This window comes from Leptonychotes weddellii, chromosome 8 (assembly GCF_054177405.1).
Source record: "Leptonychotes weddellii isolate Sample4059 chromosome 8, ASM5417740v2, whole genome shotgun sequence".
Taxonomy (NCBI): domain Eukaryota; kingdom Metazoa; phylum Chordata; class Mammalia; order Carnivora; family Phocidae; genus Leptonychotes; species Leptonychotes weddellii.
In genome coordinates, this window is record NC_138376.1 from 10,035,636 (window position 1) to 10,050,882 (window position 15,247).

Sequence of the window (15,247 nt, forward strand, 5' to 3'; positions counted from 1 at the left end):
AAAAGTTCAAAAAAAAAAAAAAACAAGACAGCCATGGTGACAAACCCCAAAATGACCATACACTTTCATTTGGAGCAACATTTCTGGGCTGATGGAAAAGTCCTAGAAGACTTGTCACATGGGTATAGGAGCATTTGCAAATCTGCTGAATTGTACAATTACGAGGTATGATTTCACAGAGCATAAAGTTTACTTCAATCTAAAGGGGAAAAAAAAAAAAAAAGAAGGAGGTTAAGATCTGAGTCAGGAGTCCTGGGGTCAAATCCTGATTAGACCGCTTCGTTATGCAGCCTTGTGCAAACTGCTTAACATCTGAGACCCACGACACAAACCCACAAAATTAAGATAGTAACAGATTACGATAATGTTATGAGATTAGAAGGAGTAACTTCTTTCTTAAAAGCCCAATCTTAATTTAAACTACCAAGCAATGCATCCTGTACCCGAATAGGCAATCTACAAATAGGGTTAAGAAAAGGTACAGGGTAGGGGCGCCTAGGTGGCTCAGTTGGTTAAGCATCGGACTCTTGGTTTCAGCTCAGGTCACCATCTCAGGGTCGTGAAATGGAGCCCCATGTCAGGCTCTGTGCTTAGCACGGAGTCTGCTTGGGACGCTCTCTCCCTCTGCCCCTTCCTCCTGTGCATGCTCTCGCGCTCTCGCTCTCTCTCAAATAAATTAATCTTTAAAAAAATAAATAAATAGGGGCGCCTGGGTGGCTCAGTTGGTTAAGTGACTGCCTTCAGCTCAGGTCATGATCCTGGAGTCCCGGGATCGAGTCCCACATCGGGCTCCCTGCTCAGCAGGGGGTCTGCTTCTCCCTCTGCCCTCTTCCCTTTCGTGCTCTCTCTCATTCTCTCTCTAATAAATAAATAAAATCTTAAAATAAATAAATAAATAAATAAAAGGTACAGGGTGATCTAATTCCCAGAATCTTTATGATGGTAACACTTAGAAATTTATCACAATTATGAATAAACATGCACTTTAGAGACAAGGAAAACAGCAAAGGCTGTGATCCGGAGGGGAGGGTGTCAGGCTGTGTGCATTTCTGAAATAAAACCTAGAGTCACAGATGGGACACTCAACCCCTGAACAGAGAGAAGTGTGTCCACAGCATGGCAGAGGGTGCTGGAGGGGGGGGGGGGGGGGCCGGGGGCGGGGCAGCAGCTGGTGGGCAGAGAGATGTCTGCACACTGCTTCACACAACAACACATGCCCTACAGAGTGCCCAGGAGTCCACTCAAAGTGGATGAAGCTTTTCTCTCATGGACTTCCAATCTACTGTGGGGAGAGAACTCAGAATTAGTGAACAACAAAAATACAGTGTCAGGCTGTGAGAAATTCTATGCAAAGAAATATTACAAGGTAAAAAGTGAAAAGGTAACAGACCAAGGAACGACTTTTGATAGGATGCTCTAGCTCAAACCTCCAGGTTTGAGCAGGAACCCAAAATACAGGCAGGGATGAAGCATGCAGTTATCTAAAGGGAAAGAGTTGTAAACAGAAGGGTCAGAAAGCACAAAAGTTCTGGGTGCCAGGGTGGCTCAGGGTGTTGAGCATTTGACTCTTGATTTCTGCTCAGGTCATGATCTCGGGGTCCTGAGATCCGGCCCCGCGTCGGGATCTGCACCGAGCAGAGCCTGCTTGAGATTCTCTCTCCCTCGCCTCCTGCTCACGCTCTCAAAAAAAAAAATTTTTTTTTTTTTTAAAGCAAAAAAATTGGGGCACCTGGGTGGCACAGTTGGTTAAGCATCTGACTCCTGGTTTCAGCTCAGGTTCTGATCTCAGGGTCCTGGGACTGAGCCTGGCCTCGGACTCCCTGGCTCAGCGGGGATTCTGGGGTGGATTCGCTCTTCCTCCCTCTGTCCCTCCCCCCACTGTATTCCCTCCTCTCTCTCAAATAAATAAAATCTTCAAAACACACACACACACACACACATATTCTGGTACGCCTGGAACAACAAGGAGGCCAAACTAGGGGAGGTAGTGGTGAGGAGACCTGACACTGTGGCCCACATCAAGTGGTCTGGGTAAGGATGCTCAACTATCATGCTAAGAGGCAGGAAGACACTGCAGGAACACAGCGTGCACTAATCTGCATTTATAAAGGACTGTTCTGACTGCTGCCTGGAGGGGGAAAAGGTGGAAGCTGAGATGACACAGCATCAGGGGTCCCAGCCCAAGCAAGAGGTTTCGGACCAGTGACAGGAGTGCAAATTCAGATTCGGAAGATGTGAATTTAGAACAAACAGATTTTGCTAAAGGATGGAATGCAGGAATGCAAAGTATGGAAAAATCATAGTAGTACAGATCACTCCAAGCTTTAGGCCAAAGCACCGAGAAAAACAGAACTGGCATTTATGGACAACGGGAAGACGGGCAGAGCAGAGACATGGTGCAGACAGTTGGCTTTGGGACAGTTCACGTTCACGAGGCCTTCCAAGAAGGCTAGTAAGCAAGTGCAGTTCAGGACAGTTCGATCATGTCAAATGCTGCCAAAGGGGCAAATAAGGCGACACTGACTGGAACCCTGGTTTAGCAATCAAGGTCATTATGAAGCCTTAATCGTGGCCTGATTCTAGGGGTTCAAAGGAGAATGAAAGGGGAAAGGATATTAACATGAATATAAATAGTAGAGGAGACAGCCTGTGTAGATATTTTCTTTCAAGGAACACCGCAGTAAAGAGAGACATGAACAGCAGGAGGGAGATACAAGATCAGTAGAGGGATTATTTTATTATGAGAGCAACTACAACATGTTTTGTTTACTGATGGCAATCATCTAGGAGAGAAGTAAATAGTGAAGAGGGGTAAGCTCCAGAGTGAGGTCCCTGTAGAGATGAGAAAAGGAGATCACAGCAGATTTCCATCCTCTCGCCCTCAGGACCCTCAGTGTCGGGCTTTTCTAAGAACTGTGACAGACAAGAGAGAGCACGTGCTCTCCCTCCCTTCCCCCCACCCTGCCCCCGCCTTGCGAGTGAGGGAGCGCGCACACACACACACACACCCTTACCTGTCGTAGACCCCTCCTCTTAAAGCAGCCCAGATTTCACATACACACACATACACACACACACACACACACCCTTACCTGTCGTAGACCCCTCCTCTTAAAGCAGCCCAGATTTCTCTCACACACACACACACACACCCTCACCTGTCGTAGACCCCTCCTCTTAAAGCAGCCCAGATTTGACAAGGATGAGGAGGACAGAATCCAGGACAGAGCTAACAGAGGAAGTGGGCTGAGAGAGCTGGAGGGCAGGGGGCCTCAAGCACAAAGTGACAGGAAAGAAGAACAACAGAGTTCCGTTTTATTACTCACAAAACCGCCTGTGTTCTAAAGACACAATCAACTATCAACCAAATGGAAGCACTATCAAGAAACGCCCCGAGTGCATCACTTAGGTCCTGGATGGACCACATGAAAGCTACAGGAAAGACATCAAGCCTTTTCAGTGCAACCATTTTCCAGGATAAAATGTAGCTTTGTTGTTTGTTTTTTTAATAAATTTAAGTCGCTTTCAGTGAAGTGTATTACCCTTCATCTCACCCAGCTTTTTTCACATGGTGTGTTGTCTCACACATGGGGGGTGGGGGGTACGGACAGAAGGAAGAAGAGTCTCTGAGGCTGGAGTGTTCCAGAAACCCAAAACTGCAGCAGCTGCTCGGTGCCCACAGCTTACAGAGGACACAGGACACTGACACATCAGCAGCTCCATTTGGGCAAAGCGGTGGGGTAAGCCACTTTCTCCAGGAGGAAACACACAAAAACCCAAAAAATGGTCTTCCCTGTTGAAGTAGGAACCATTTCTAGAACAGCTAGACGTGAACAACCCGGGCCCAAAGCAGAAGGGAGAGGGGCCCCCCTGGCTGTCAGAAGGCAACCATACGACCATGATGGTCTTTTCCAGTACATAAAATTCCATTCGTGGAACGATGTGCTCGGACTTTTCATTTGGACTCACACAAGGCGTCTTTACTTTATGTAGTAAACAATGAACCTGCAGGAGTTGGGACCAAGTTTCATTTCACAATCAACCCATCAGCAATCTTTAAGATTTTCAAGGAGTCGAAGATCCTATTCCTTAGTAGAAAGAAGGGGAAGGGGGGCTCCCTGTAGCTGCACCTCCAACTTTGGCCCTTCACTACAAATTGGCAGTGGTTTCCAGAAAGTACCATCCCCCACCAGCGCACCGCCAAGACCAGTGGCCCTAGGAGGACTGGCCAACCTGGCGGTTCAACAGCAGCATTAAAAATACAAATCTCGGGGCGCCTGGGTGGCTCAGTCGTTAAGCGTCTGCCTTCGGCTCAGGTCATGATCCCAGGGTCCTGGGATCGAGCCCCGCATCGGGCTCCCTGCTCCGCCCTGCTTCTCCCTCTCCCATTCCCCCTGCTTGTGTTCCCTCTCTCGTTGTGTCTCTGTCAAATAAATAAATAAAATCTTTAAAAAAAAAAAAAAAACAAATCTCTACTTCTCGGTGAAGAAACAAAATGAATGCCTGTGTGTGCCTGTCACGGGCCTCAAGAGGGTAAGCGGGCAGGAGGAGTGCCATCTTGGGATTCCCTCGATCGATGACAAGCTCCACTAAAGCCCGGAAACATGCCCACATTCATACTCACACGACGCTGCCCCCTCCCCCGCTTCCGAGGTCTCCTTCCCCAGTGAAGGGTCGCACATTATCTCCTTCAAAAGAAACCCTTATTAGAAAAAGTGTCCTCCTACAAATTCTTATTTTTGGAATCCTATCTTTACAGAGCGTTCCAAAATTATTTCTGCTTATCGAAGAGGTGGCTGAAAGCAACGGAGTGCTGGTGCAGAAAGCCGAGGCTGCCAAGGACTACTGGGGCAGGCAAACGCCTAATCCACGCTGGTGTATCACTTCCTCATCTACAAAACGGTCTGTTTTGAAGATCAAAATGAGTTGAAATGCGGACCGAGTGCTAGTCAGTCAGTAATGAGTGCTCAGTACAGACTGGCCCATCACAACTACCACAGGTTCCAAGAAAAACGATCCGGGGTCCCTTAAATCTACTCAAGGCTCTTTGGCTGACCAGAGGCCTTGCTCGATCTCAGATGACATTTACAGGAAGCAAATGAAACTCCAAATACAGCTAATAGCTCCCCTCTCTTACTGTGTAATTATGTGTACTCATTTGCGTAGCATGTTATTATTTAAATGTCCCTAATTTCAGCCCCAGCGGGCCAAGGGCCCTCAAAGAGTGGCCTCAGCCTCAGCCTCTGCCAGCCCTTCCCAAAGCTTTTGTCCAATGTATTATAGGCAGAAGAAGTGGCATTCTCTCTGGCAGGAAGGAGACAGAAGGCTCTCACAATCAGCAGAACTCAGGAGTGCCGCCTCACCCACACTCGGCCATAACCAACAAGCCAGAATAAGGGTTTCGTTCCCTCCACAGGCCATCCGCGGGGCTGTTCAAGATTCACATCCGCTACCTCTACCAGGAACCTCCCCCCCCCAAAAAAAAACAAAACAAAACACAACCTCATTCCCTGTCACTTTAGAACTATGAAAGCAAGATCGATGGCCAACATGGATTTTGTGACATAAACTAAGAGGTCTCCCTACCATCTTGCGTCTGGTTGGGTTATTACTACGACAGGAGACCCACGGAAATGGGGCGGCAGAGCTGAGCCACTCGGATACAAGCTGTTTCACAGACTCCACACCCACCCACCCTGCCTCACGCAGAGGGAAGGCCGAGGAGGGGCTGCTTCGTCATCCTCGCAAGCCAAGGATTTAGTGGAAGTGACGGCAATTCATTCTCAAAATTCTCAAATTAGATTAAAAGTTACATCAAGCTCCTTCTCTTGTCAACGCCAAGCATTATTTGAAGACGGAATTTTCCCCAGGAAACACTAGCAGGACCAATAACTCAGACAAGTGATGCGGGGGAGGGTGCGGGGGAATCAAGCACCTTGTTTTCAATACTACTGCTCCTGCAAAGATATGGTGTAATTTTCACCCCTTCTGCCCCCTTAAATAAGTGCTAGATTCAAAGTTGCAGGGCGTGAGCTATAATTCCAGTTCTGCTGGAAGACAGCAGTGTGACCTTGGGAAAGTCACTACCACACAGAGCACTCACAAAGCCCCGCAAGGACATGTATTCAGCTTACAGATGAACACACCAGGGGCCTCAGATGCAGGTCACTACCAAGGTCCCCAAGCTGCAAAGCATGAGGGGTGCGAGGGGGGGCCCACAGGGGCAGCACGTACCCACCCCAACTCTGGGCACGGGTGCCCACTCTGATCCCTGTCTGGTTAGTTTCCTTCCCCATGATCTAGAGCTAGGGATCTGCACTGGTGACAGCTTTAAATCTCGACCACCAGACAGATTTCTGTGACCATTAACACCGCACCAATGGATTTCCATGTTTACAAGGGAACCTCAGGAGGTTCTGTGACTAACTGAAACAAACAAAACAAAAAACCAAAACATTTTTTTTTGAAGTATAAATTTAATAAAGCCTCTGATCACGTTTTAATCCCTAGGTTATCTATGAAACCAACCCCCACCCCCAACTTTTTAGAGCCATCAGGAGCCATCGAGGTGTCAATGAACACGAGCCATAAAAGTACAGATGCAGTGTTTTTGACAGTGTGGTATCTCCAGTTGTGAAAACCACTCTCCCCCCACTAACCTCTCTTCATTTGCCCCACGGTGAAGAGCCCCAAGATAAGGGCGTTGTGATGTGCAGCTCAGGACAAGGTCCTTCTGTGCAGGGTGGAATGAGGATTATGAAGTATCCGTTAAACAAGGGACATGTATACAATCACACACACAGAGCACTGCTCGCAATCCTCCCACTCCCAACCTCAGCTGCCCAAAAAGTCTGGGGTGCTCCACTGCCTTCCGCTTTCTCTGGACCATGCACCCTAAGGGCACACCGCTGAAGTGTGGGGGCCTACAGAGAAGGAGTTCCTCCCCAGTGAACAATGCCGGTTTCCCCATCTCTCCAGTAGGCCCCCAGTGAGAAAGCACACTTTAACCTGTTAGCGGCCTCTAAGAAAATTATTCTTAAAACCAGAGGTGTTTACTCAGAAGTGCTATGGAAACCCGCGATACAGAATGACAGACCCGTGGGCTTGGACCGCTGGCTGCAGGGACACCGACAGGAACCAGAAATGGGCATCTTCACGGCAATCCCACAACCAAGAGAGAGAGGCCTTGGTGTCTCCATATTGAAAACTAGACAGGAAAACGACAAGCCAGTCTTTGTCAGCATGAAATAAAAACTACCGCAACAAAAACCCCCTTTTCTTTATGAAATTGGTACACGAATTCTTTAAAGTCTTCAACGACCCCCAACAGAGCGGCCTTTGCCAGTTTTCTTAGAATTCCTTCCTGGGCATTGTCAAGCCCTTGACCAGGCCAATTAAAAACAAGAGCGACCCTTGGTCGACAAGGCCGGCAGTGCCTATGAGACCTCTTGAAGGGCTTTAGTTTTTGTTCTTTTACTTAAATCCCACCTTTATTTAATTCTGGACACCTGGCTAACTTGTCCTGAAAACGGTTTTTTTCTCTCAGATGGGTGGGTTTTTTTTTTTTTTGCTAAGAGATTCCAAAACCACGAAGGCCTTCCTGCTCCTGCATAGCAGAATGCCTTATCACGACAGTAAAATCTAAACCCCCAGTCGCCCCTGCTCTACTCTAACCTTCAGGATGCAGTGAGACTCTCCCCCGTCACGCCCCCCTCAAACACGTAAAGCCAGACACTACGTTCAACGCGAAGCAAGGACACCAAGAACAATCACATCACACAGGGGTCCAGATTCTAGACTCGTGGCAACAGATTCTACTAATTTTGCTTCTGTGTATGTGGAAGATTATATATATATTATCCTGGGCGGGGGGAGGGGAGCTTTCCCATATACATGTGGACTCAGACTTCCAGAAGCTTCTTGTTTTAAGTCACCCAGAACCAGAAGAAGAGAGGGACAGGCCTTGGGTCGGTGGCAGGGCAAACCTGGTGGAGTTCAGGGACGGCGTCCCTGGAAACCCCGCCAAGGCTCGATGCGGGTCCCACCTGTAGGCACTAGTCCCAACAAGAGGCTCCCTCAGACAACCCACCTTCCAACGAAGCCAACTGGAAGGACAGTGGATGCCCGAGGTGAACCTGTCCCTCTGGACCCTGGCAAGCTCTCAAGTACCCCCACGTGTCCCAACTCTATCAGCCCACGACCAGAGCAGAGACTCGGAAAAAAGAACCACCACCTCTCCCGTATCTCTCCTTGCTCCAAGCCAAGTACAAACCAGAACATGGTCTATTCATTCACATTTATCTAGGACTCTAAAGGACTAACGAGGGCGAGGGAGACTGGAATGCCATCACAGCCCCATCCCCTGCACTAAAACACAGACTGTAACGTGTTCTGAAATGGTTTCCACTGGGTGATTTCAGCCCCGTCCTCCTAAAGAGACAGCAGAATAAACCCCGAGACGAGCAAGTTTCCTTCCAGGCTGCAAGGAGACTTCTCATAACCACACGGCTGTGCTCCCAAATGCACAGGAATTCTAGGTCACCGTCTACCTGCTGCCATGTAACCACCTGCCCGGCCTGATCAGCAAGGAAGGAAGCACGTCCTTAGGAGGCTGCTGAGCTGAGCCGGAGAGCAGAAGGGCAGCAAGCACCCCGAAGACTCAAGCTACTTCCTACGCAAACGGGGAAAGAACCAGGAGCTCCATCCAGGGTGCAGCAAGATCTAAGTAGAAAGACAGAGATCCACAGAAAAACCTGTAAGGTAGACTCTACCTTCAACCCAGGACCTACTAGAAATCGGATCACAGCCCCTGTCTTATCTGTAGGGAACAGACTAATTAAGGCACCTTGCCAATTATATTACACAGCACATGAAGGAGCATGAAAATGAATCCATAAACCCAGTAGGATGTCCAAAATAGCTGCCATCAGGGGTCTAGCCTGAGAAGCACAAGCCGCCCGAAACACATCCAATTCAGAAACAAGGTCCAAAGATACCATCCGAGTCCAACAGAAGAGGCAACTCACCATTCACTGTTTTCAGGCTCCCAGCAATGCCTTCCCCGTGTTGCCTCTTCTGGGCATTCTTGAACTCCTTCAGAGACAAATAAAGGACTTTACGTACCACCCTTTCTTCTGACCATGGAATCCCATCACTGTCATCCTGGAGAAACAGAAGAAAGGGAGAAGGGAAATCACTTTAAAAAAAAAAAAAAAAAAGGCAAGTAAACATTAAGTGTTCGAATAAACTTTAAAAAAAAAAAAAAAAAAAAATTCAAACAAGCATCATGCTACCGAGACCCAGCTCTGGAGGCCAGAATTTCATCATGTGGTGATGGTTCAATCACTGACCGTAGCAAAAAGCTCACTCCCAGACTGTAAAAGGGCGTGGAAGGAAGACAACCACCTGGATTCCTTTACAAACCCTGTGCCCAAATACCCTCATTAACCAGTAACACTGCCGTTTCCTATTCGGGGCCAAATTTAGAAAGAGGCATTAGTAAACTCAAAGCAGAGGGCTGAGGAATCAACGTCCTGGAGTTTCGCTGAGCAATGCCAGAAGGTGTCCCCTGCCTTACAAACAGATGCTGGGCTCCTCAAAAAAGGCTCCTGTGGTCATGGCGGGGCGGGGGCTGGGGGGGGGGGCGCCCTGCCCTCAAAGAATTTACCATTCGGTCAGAAGAAACGAAATTGGATCTGTACTGACCCCTCACTCACAGAAAAGAGTCTTAATTAGGAAAGAGACAGAGCACTGTGGAAAAAAAAGACCATGAATCCTGGTGGGCAAGGGTAGGAACTTGGGGAGGGAAGGGGTGATTTAAAGGGGGAGAAAAAAAAAGAAAAGAAAAATACACACAGGTTAATACTAGGTCTTGAAGGTCTAATTTGCACGGCTCCCTTACGTCTGTGTTATCAACAGCACTACAAGCTTCTGAGAGAGGCACAGAATGAATGGAAGGCCAGGTTGGGTGGCTGCGGTTTGGGGAAGTCCAAAGAGCCCCGAGCCCATCCCAGGCACTCCAGCAGAACTGCAGAAAGACAGAGGGGAGGCAAGGAGCAGCACGGGCAGGAGGGGAGGGGAGGGGAGGGAGCCCCCCCACCCCTCCCCAGCAGGGAGGTGAGAACAGGAGCCAAGTCTGGAAACGTGGAGATGGTGGATTGGGGATCTGAGCAGAGGTGACTGTTTTAGGGAACCAGCGAGGTGTGTGTAAGGTGTGAAGCGCTGCTTCACACACAGCCCAGGACAGTCGCAACAGGTTCTCGCCTACGGATACCTGCCTACTGTCCACGAATCCAAAAAGTCCTTATGTTCACACACTCACTGCAAGACTTAAGCATTTCAGAACCGTTCACCTTAGGAGGATCAGAGCTTCTCAGATACTTGGGGCCTTAGGAGAATAAGGAGAACATTAATATCCTGGGTAAACGCAGGAGGGGGTGGGGGTGGATATTCAGGTTCCTTTTGCTCAAACAGGAGTACTTTCCCCACAACAGCCAGGCCGGCGCTGTGGTCCTGATGCCAGACAGAACCGGTTCTTCCTCCCTGCCATCCGCAGGTCCCCGGAAACCTCAGCGGGACTAGGTCAGGGGGCTAGAGGAACTGAGCTCGTTCCCTGCGCTCACATCCCTAAATTCTGCATAAACACAAACTACATCCTAGAAATCCAACCACACGGAGAATCTAAAGCCCTAAATAACCTGAAGCTGCACTTGGATTAAGCTGCCAAGATTTTTCCAGAAGGAGAGCGCTCTACCGTCTTCTGTAATAAAGGGGAAGAGAGCCCTAGGAAAGAAGAGCTAGGATTTCCACCTTTCCCCCCGCCTCCCGACATCCTTCCACTTCTGCAGACCTGCCAAACTGAGATTTCCTGTTGGCTCCAGAGGAGGAAGGCACCTCCTGTCTTCCTGGGGGTGCTCCCCAGAGAGGCAAGAGAGGTCTACAGGCCAGCGTTGGCGGGTGGAGGTTCGAATCCGAAGGCTTAAAAGAAGTCAGCCAACTGCCTCCACCGGATGGGATGAGCACACGGGGTTTCTGAACTGCTACCATGTACAAGTCACTCTCTACCTTCCAATCACATGGTTCGCCAACAGAAAAAGGAAGCCCTCTGACCAGACCCCAATTAAGGAGGCTGAAAAACCAATCAGAGGACGTATCCACACAGCACACAAAAGGCACAAAGAAGGTGGATTCACTGCATCTGCATGATAAGCATTGGCTCCTCCTGGCGTTAAAGACAGTGAAGGCTGAAACCCCAGCTTTTCTCAGCATCCAGGAAAGAATGCTCTTTCATGAGCACCAGATTCCTATTCTCATCCTTGAAAGCTGATGGGATTATAAACTATTATTCCATACATACCCAGCATTTATAAATTATAAGACCCCAAAATAGCTTTCAACGTAAAGTTGCTGCAATAGATGTAGTGCGTCGTGTTCAGACTGGTGCCTTCATTCTGACTTCGGGCCTCCATACAAGAGAGTCCTACCCCTACAACCAAGCTCTCATTAAAACATAAACCGTGTGAGTTGAAACCGCCTGCAAAGGAAGATGCATTTCAGGTTCGCTTACTGTACTTTAAATACAGGAGAACCAAATCCATGACCGAGATTATGGGGCTTCAAATTCTAGACATGAAAAAACAAACTTTTTTTTTTTTTTCGGAAACACAAGAGCTCTTTTCGATAACGTACAGTGCTGGTCAAGCCTTGTCCCCTCCCTTGATGTTGACGCAAGACACAAACTAGTAGGTAATAAGGGGGCTGTGTTCTGTTTCCAAAAGTTCAGTAGGTGGGTAATAATTCTGAAATTAAAACTGAAGCTGCTTTTCACAGATCAAGATGAATCAGCCTACGCTACACTAGGAGGCCTGCATCCCTCCCTAGTGGAATGCCAGATGCAGTAAGCCCAAGTGTGCCTGCACCCCACAAGTGGTAACCCAGGGCTAGCCAAGATGGGAGGCATGGGAGGCCTGCAGGAAGGTACCTCAGGTCTGACACACACTCTGCCGCAGCCTTAACTGTCGTTCACAACAGCCAAGGGCTGAGAGCTCCAAGAAAAGCCCAGAAAGAACTATCGTTAGAGGTCAGGCGACCCAAAATGCAAACACCTGAGAGTTTATTACCTTTTATTTCCCCCTCTTCAAGAGCGGTCTCATCTTTTTAGAAAAGATTTGAGAGAGAACATGCAAGAGAGAGCACAAGCAGAGGGAGGGGAAGAGGGAGAAGCACACTCCTCATTGAACAGGGAGATGATAACGGGGCTCGATTTCAGGACCCCAGGATCATGACCTGAGCCAAAGGCAGGCACTTAACCGACTGAGCCACCCAGGCGCCCCTAATAGTGGTCTCATTTAACCAACCATTTAAACAACGTCTGCATGGGGCCAGGAAATCCCGTTCACCACTGGTATCCCAGCACTTAGGGCCTGCCTGACAGAGTAAGAGCTCAACAGATATTTCAGGAAAAACAGAGACTCAAGTTCAAGCTCACTCTTCCCACTACTTTTCCCCACATTTGGCCTGCGGGTCCCTAACCTTACAAACATCCAGGGTGTTTAAGTGGAGTGCAGTGCCAGAAATCCTACAGTTTCCTTGACTCAAGTCACCGCTACCCCCCATAAAACACTCCCCACAGTGATAATCCAAAAAGTCTACCCTCTCTCATTCTCAAGCAGTAAGCTTGTCAACGTACCGGAGACCTCATCCTGCAACCACCTAGTGCCCTGCCAAGAAAACAGCACCCATCTAGAAATCCACATGGTCTCCTAGGGCCCAAACCTGATGACCCAGTCACAGTCCCTTACCTTAAACTAAATACTGACCGATTCCTTCGCAAAACACCTGGACATTTGTTTTTCCTCTCCCACCACATCCACACAGGCTCCCCCGTCCTCTAGAATCCTCCAGGTTTTTTTTTTTTTTAATAAAGATTTTATTTATTTATTTGACAGAGAGAGAGATAGCGAGAGCAGGAACACAAGCAGGGGGAGTGGGAGAGGGAGAAGCAGGCTTCCTGCCAAACAGGGAGCCCGATGTGGGACTTGATCCCAGGACCCTGGGATCATGACCTGAGCCGAAGGCAGACGCTTAACGACTGAGCCACCCAGGCGCCCCCTCCAGGATTCTTGCATGCTCTTTTCCCTGCACCCTCTATATTCAATTACACGTTCCCAAATCACTATTTTCAAAATCTCATAGTCCACTCGTGCCTCAGTGTTCAAAATTCCTAATGATCCCCTTTGACCTTCCCTAGACCCCTTCAGGCACAGGGACTCTCCCTTTTAGTCAGAACGGATCCTGCCAGATTTGACAGCAAGGGGACTGAACAGGCAGGCAGGGAGAGTTCCTTTCTTGGCTTCCTCTGGGATGCTTCCCCAGACACAAGTACCCAATCCATTCTGGTTTACTGGTCAGCTTAATAAAGGAAGGCCCAGGCTGAGCTGCAGCCAGAGAGAGAGGAACCCAGCAGCTTAATTCTGATGCAAATTCAGTCGCCCAGATTGTGTGTCCAGTTCTTTTTATGCCATCTCCTTAAAGACTTTTTTTTTTTTTTTTTTTAAGCTATTGCCACCGGGGCATCACTAAGACCTCTACGTTTTTACATGTTCATCAAATTATTGGGCAAGTGCAATTCAAGCCCCAGACAACGTACAACCCTCCCTCATTCCCATCCCCTAATTTCTTAAGCTGTATTTCCCCAGCTTCAAAACATACGCTTTGCAAATACTGCCATATAAGAATATCTGGGCGTGTAGGGCAGCTGGGTGGCTCAGTGGGTTAAGTGACTGCCTTCAGCTCAGGTCATTATCCTGGAGCGGGGAGCCTGCTTCTCCCTGACCCTCCCCCCTCTCATGCTCTCTCTCTCAAATAAATAAAATATTAAAAAGAAAAAAAAAGTACCTGGGTGTGCTGGCAGGATTTAAAAAAAAAAAAGAAAAAAACAGGAAAATCATCACACAGATCTAGATTCACTTTGCCATTCTGACTGCTAAAAACCACTTTCTCTGGCAAGTGGAAAATTAAGTATTAAGACCTTTAAAAAACCAAAGGTGACAGGGTTTTCTTTTCATTTGAAAAACGTTTGCCATTCTTTGAAATAACGGGAGAGTCTTATCAAAAATGGCAGCTGATCAGGAATTAAACTTGAATGCTTATGGTCATCGTCTTATTTGTTAAGAGAAAAAGAACACAGCATAACCCTAGGGTGCTCCAAGTTTGGTAACAGACATGCACGGAAATGGAGTGCCAGGCCAGCACATGAGGATACTGCACTCCTTGTGGCAGACAGCACCAACTAAGAATTCTCCAAAACTCACATCCAGGTTAGAGATTAAAAAGCTTGCTACCACCTCCTTTCGGCTTAAAATGGAGTGGAAAAGGAAGTAATCACAAAACTTTTTTTTTTTTTTAAGAGGTGAGTTTCAATGTCTTGCCCAAGGTCAGGCAGCTGGAGAACATGGAACTAGCATGTGTGGTCAATGGGTCCACACGACGCAGCAGGTGCCCAAAGCAAAGTTTCAAAACTCGGAAATTCATTCTTAAAGAGAAAATGTCAAACCTGTAACTCACGTGAACTCCTAACTAAATGAAAGCAAAATTAAAATTACTCATTTCAAGAGGTGAATGGAAATATTATATGGGGGGAAAAAAAACACACCAAAAAAACCAACCCAGGACCACTCATGAGCAGCACTGGCTGGAGATTAGTAAAAGAACAGGAGGGAGGGGGATTTTCTCTTACTGGTCTCTGCAGCTACCTCATGTAATTGGAAGAACACCGGTTCTAAGGTCATCTCTCAAGACATCTTTATGCAATCTGTCCGTGTCTCAGTGTTTGTTATGGTTTCAAATTCAGGCCATCTTGATTGAGGAGAGGGAAAACGAGGATGGAAATGCATGGGTTCAAAAACAAAACAGAAAAACCTTTTCTAACAATTACAACTACTTGCAAATGAAAAAGGGCCCATCCAATGGAAGATCCTTAATTTCCTATCACTTGTCAGCAAACTACATCAGAGACTCATGCATCACAGGTAGAATGACCAAGTAATTTATCATACCAACCAAGGGCATCGTTAATAATGATGCAGGAACGACTGGTGGAAACCGGGACATAGGTCAACCAACCAATTATACTAGATGTCCCTTCCAGCAGATACGAAACCATTAAGAAAGAAAGGTCTAATACACCAGAGATCATTTTTAACCACATCACCCAAGAAAAATAAAGCCAACATCCAAGACATACTAG

General features: G+C 47.7%; 1 protein-coding gene across 2 annotated transcripts in view; it reads right to left on the minus strand.

Moving 5' to 3' along the window:
- JARID2 (jumonji and AT-rich interaction domain containing 2) overlaps positions 1-15,247 on the minus strand; it is a 153,719-nt gene that overhangs the window by 128,575 nt on the left and 9,897 nt on the right. Inside the window, exon 2 of one of the 2 annotated variants that reach the window (XM_081827650.1) lies at positions 9,027-9,162. In XM_081827650.1, coding sequence (XP_081683776.1) covers positions 9,027-9,162 — 136 coding nt within the window. Of the gene's footprint in view, positions 1-9,026; positions 9,163-15,247 lie in introns of those variants that run through there. The other variant, XM_081827652.1, reaches the window with a different exon arrangement.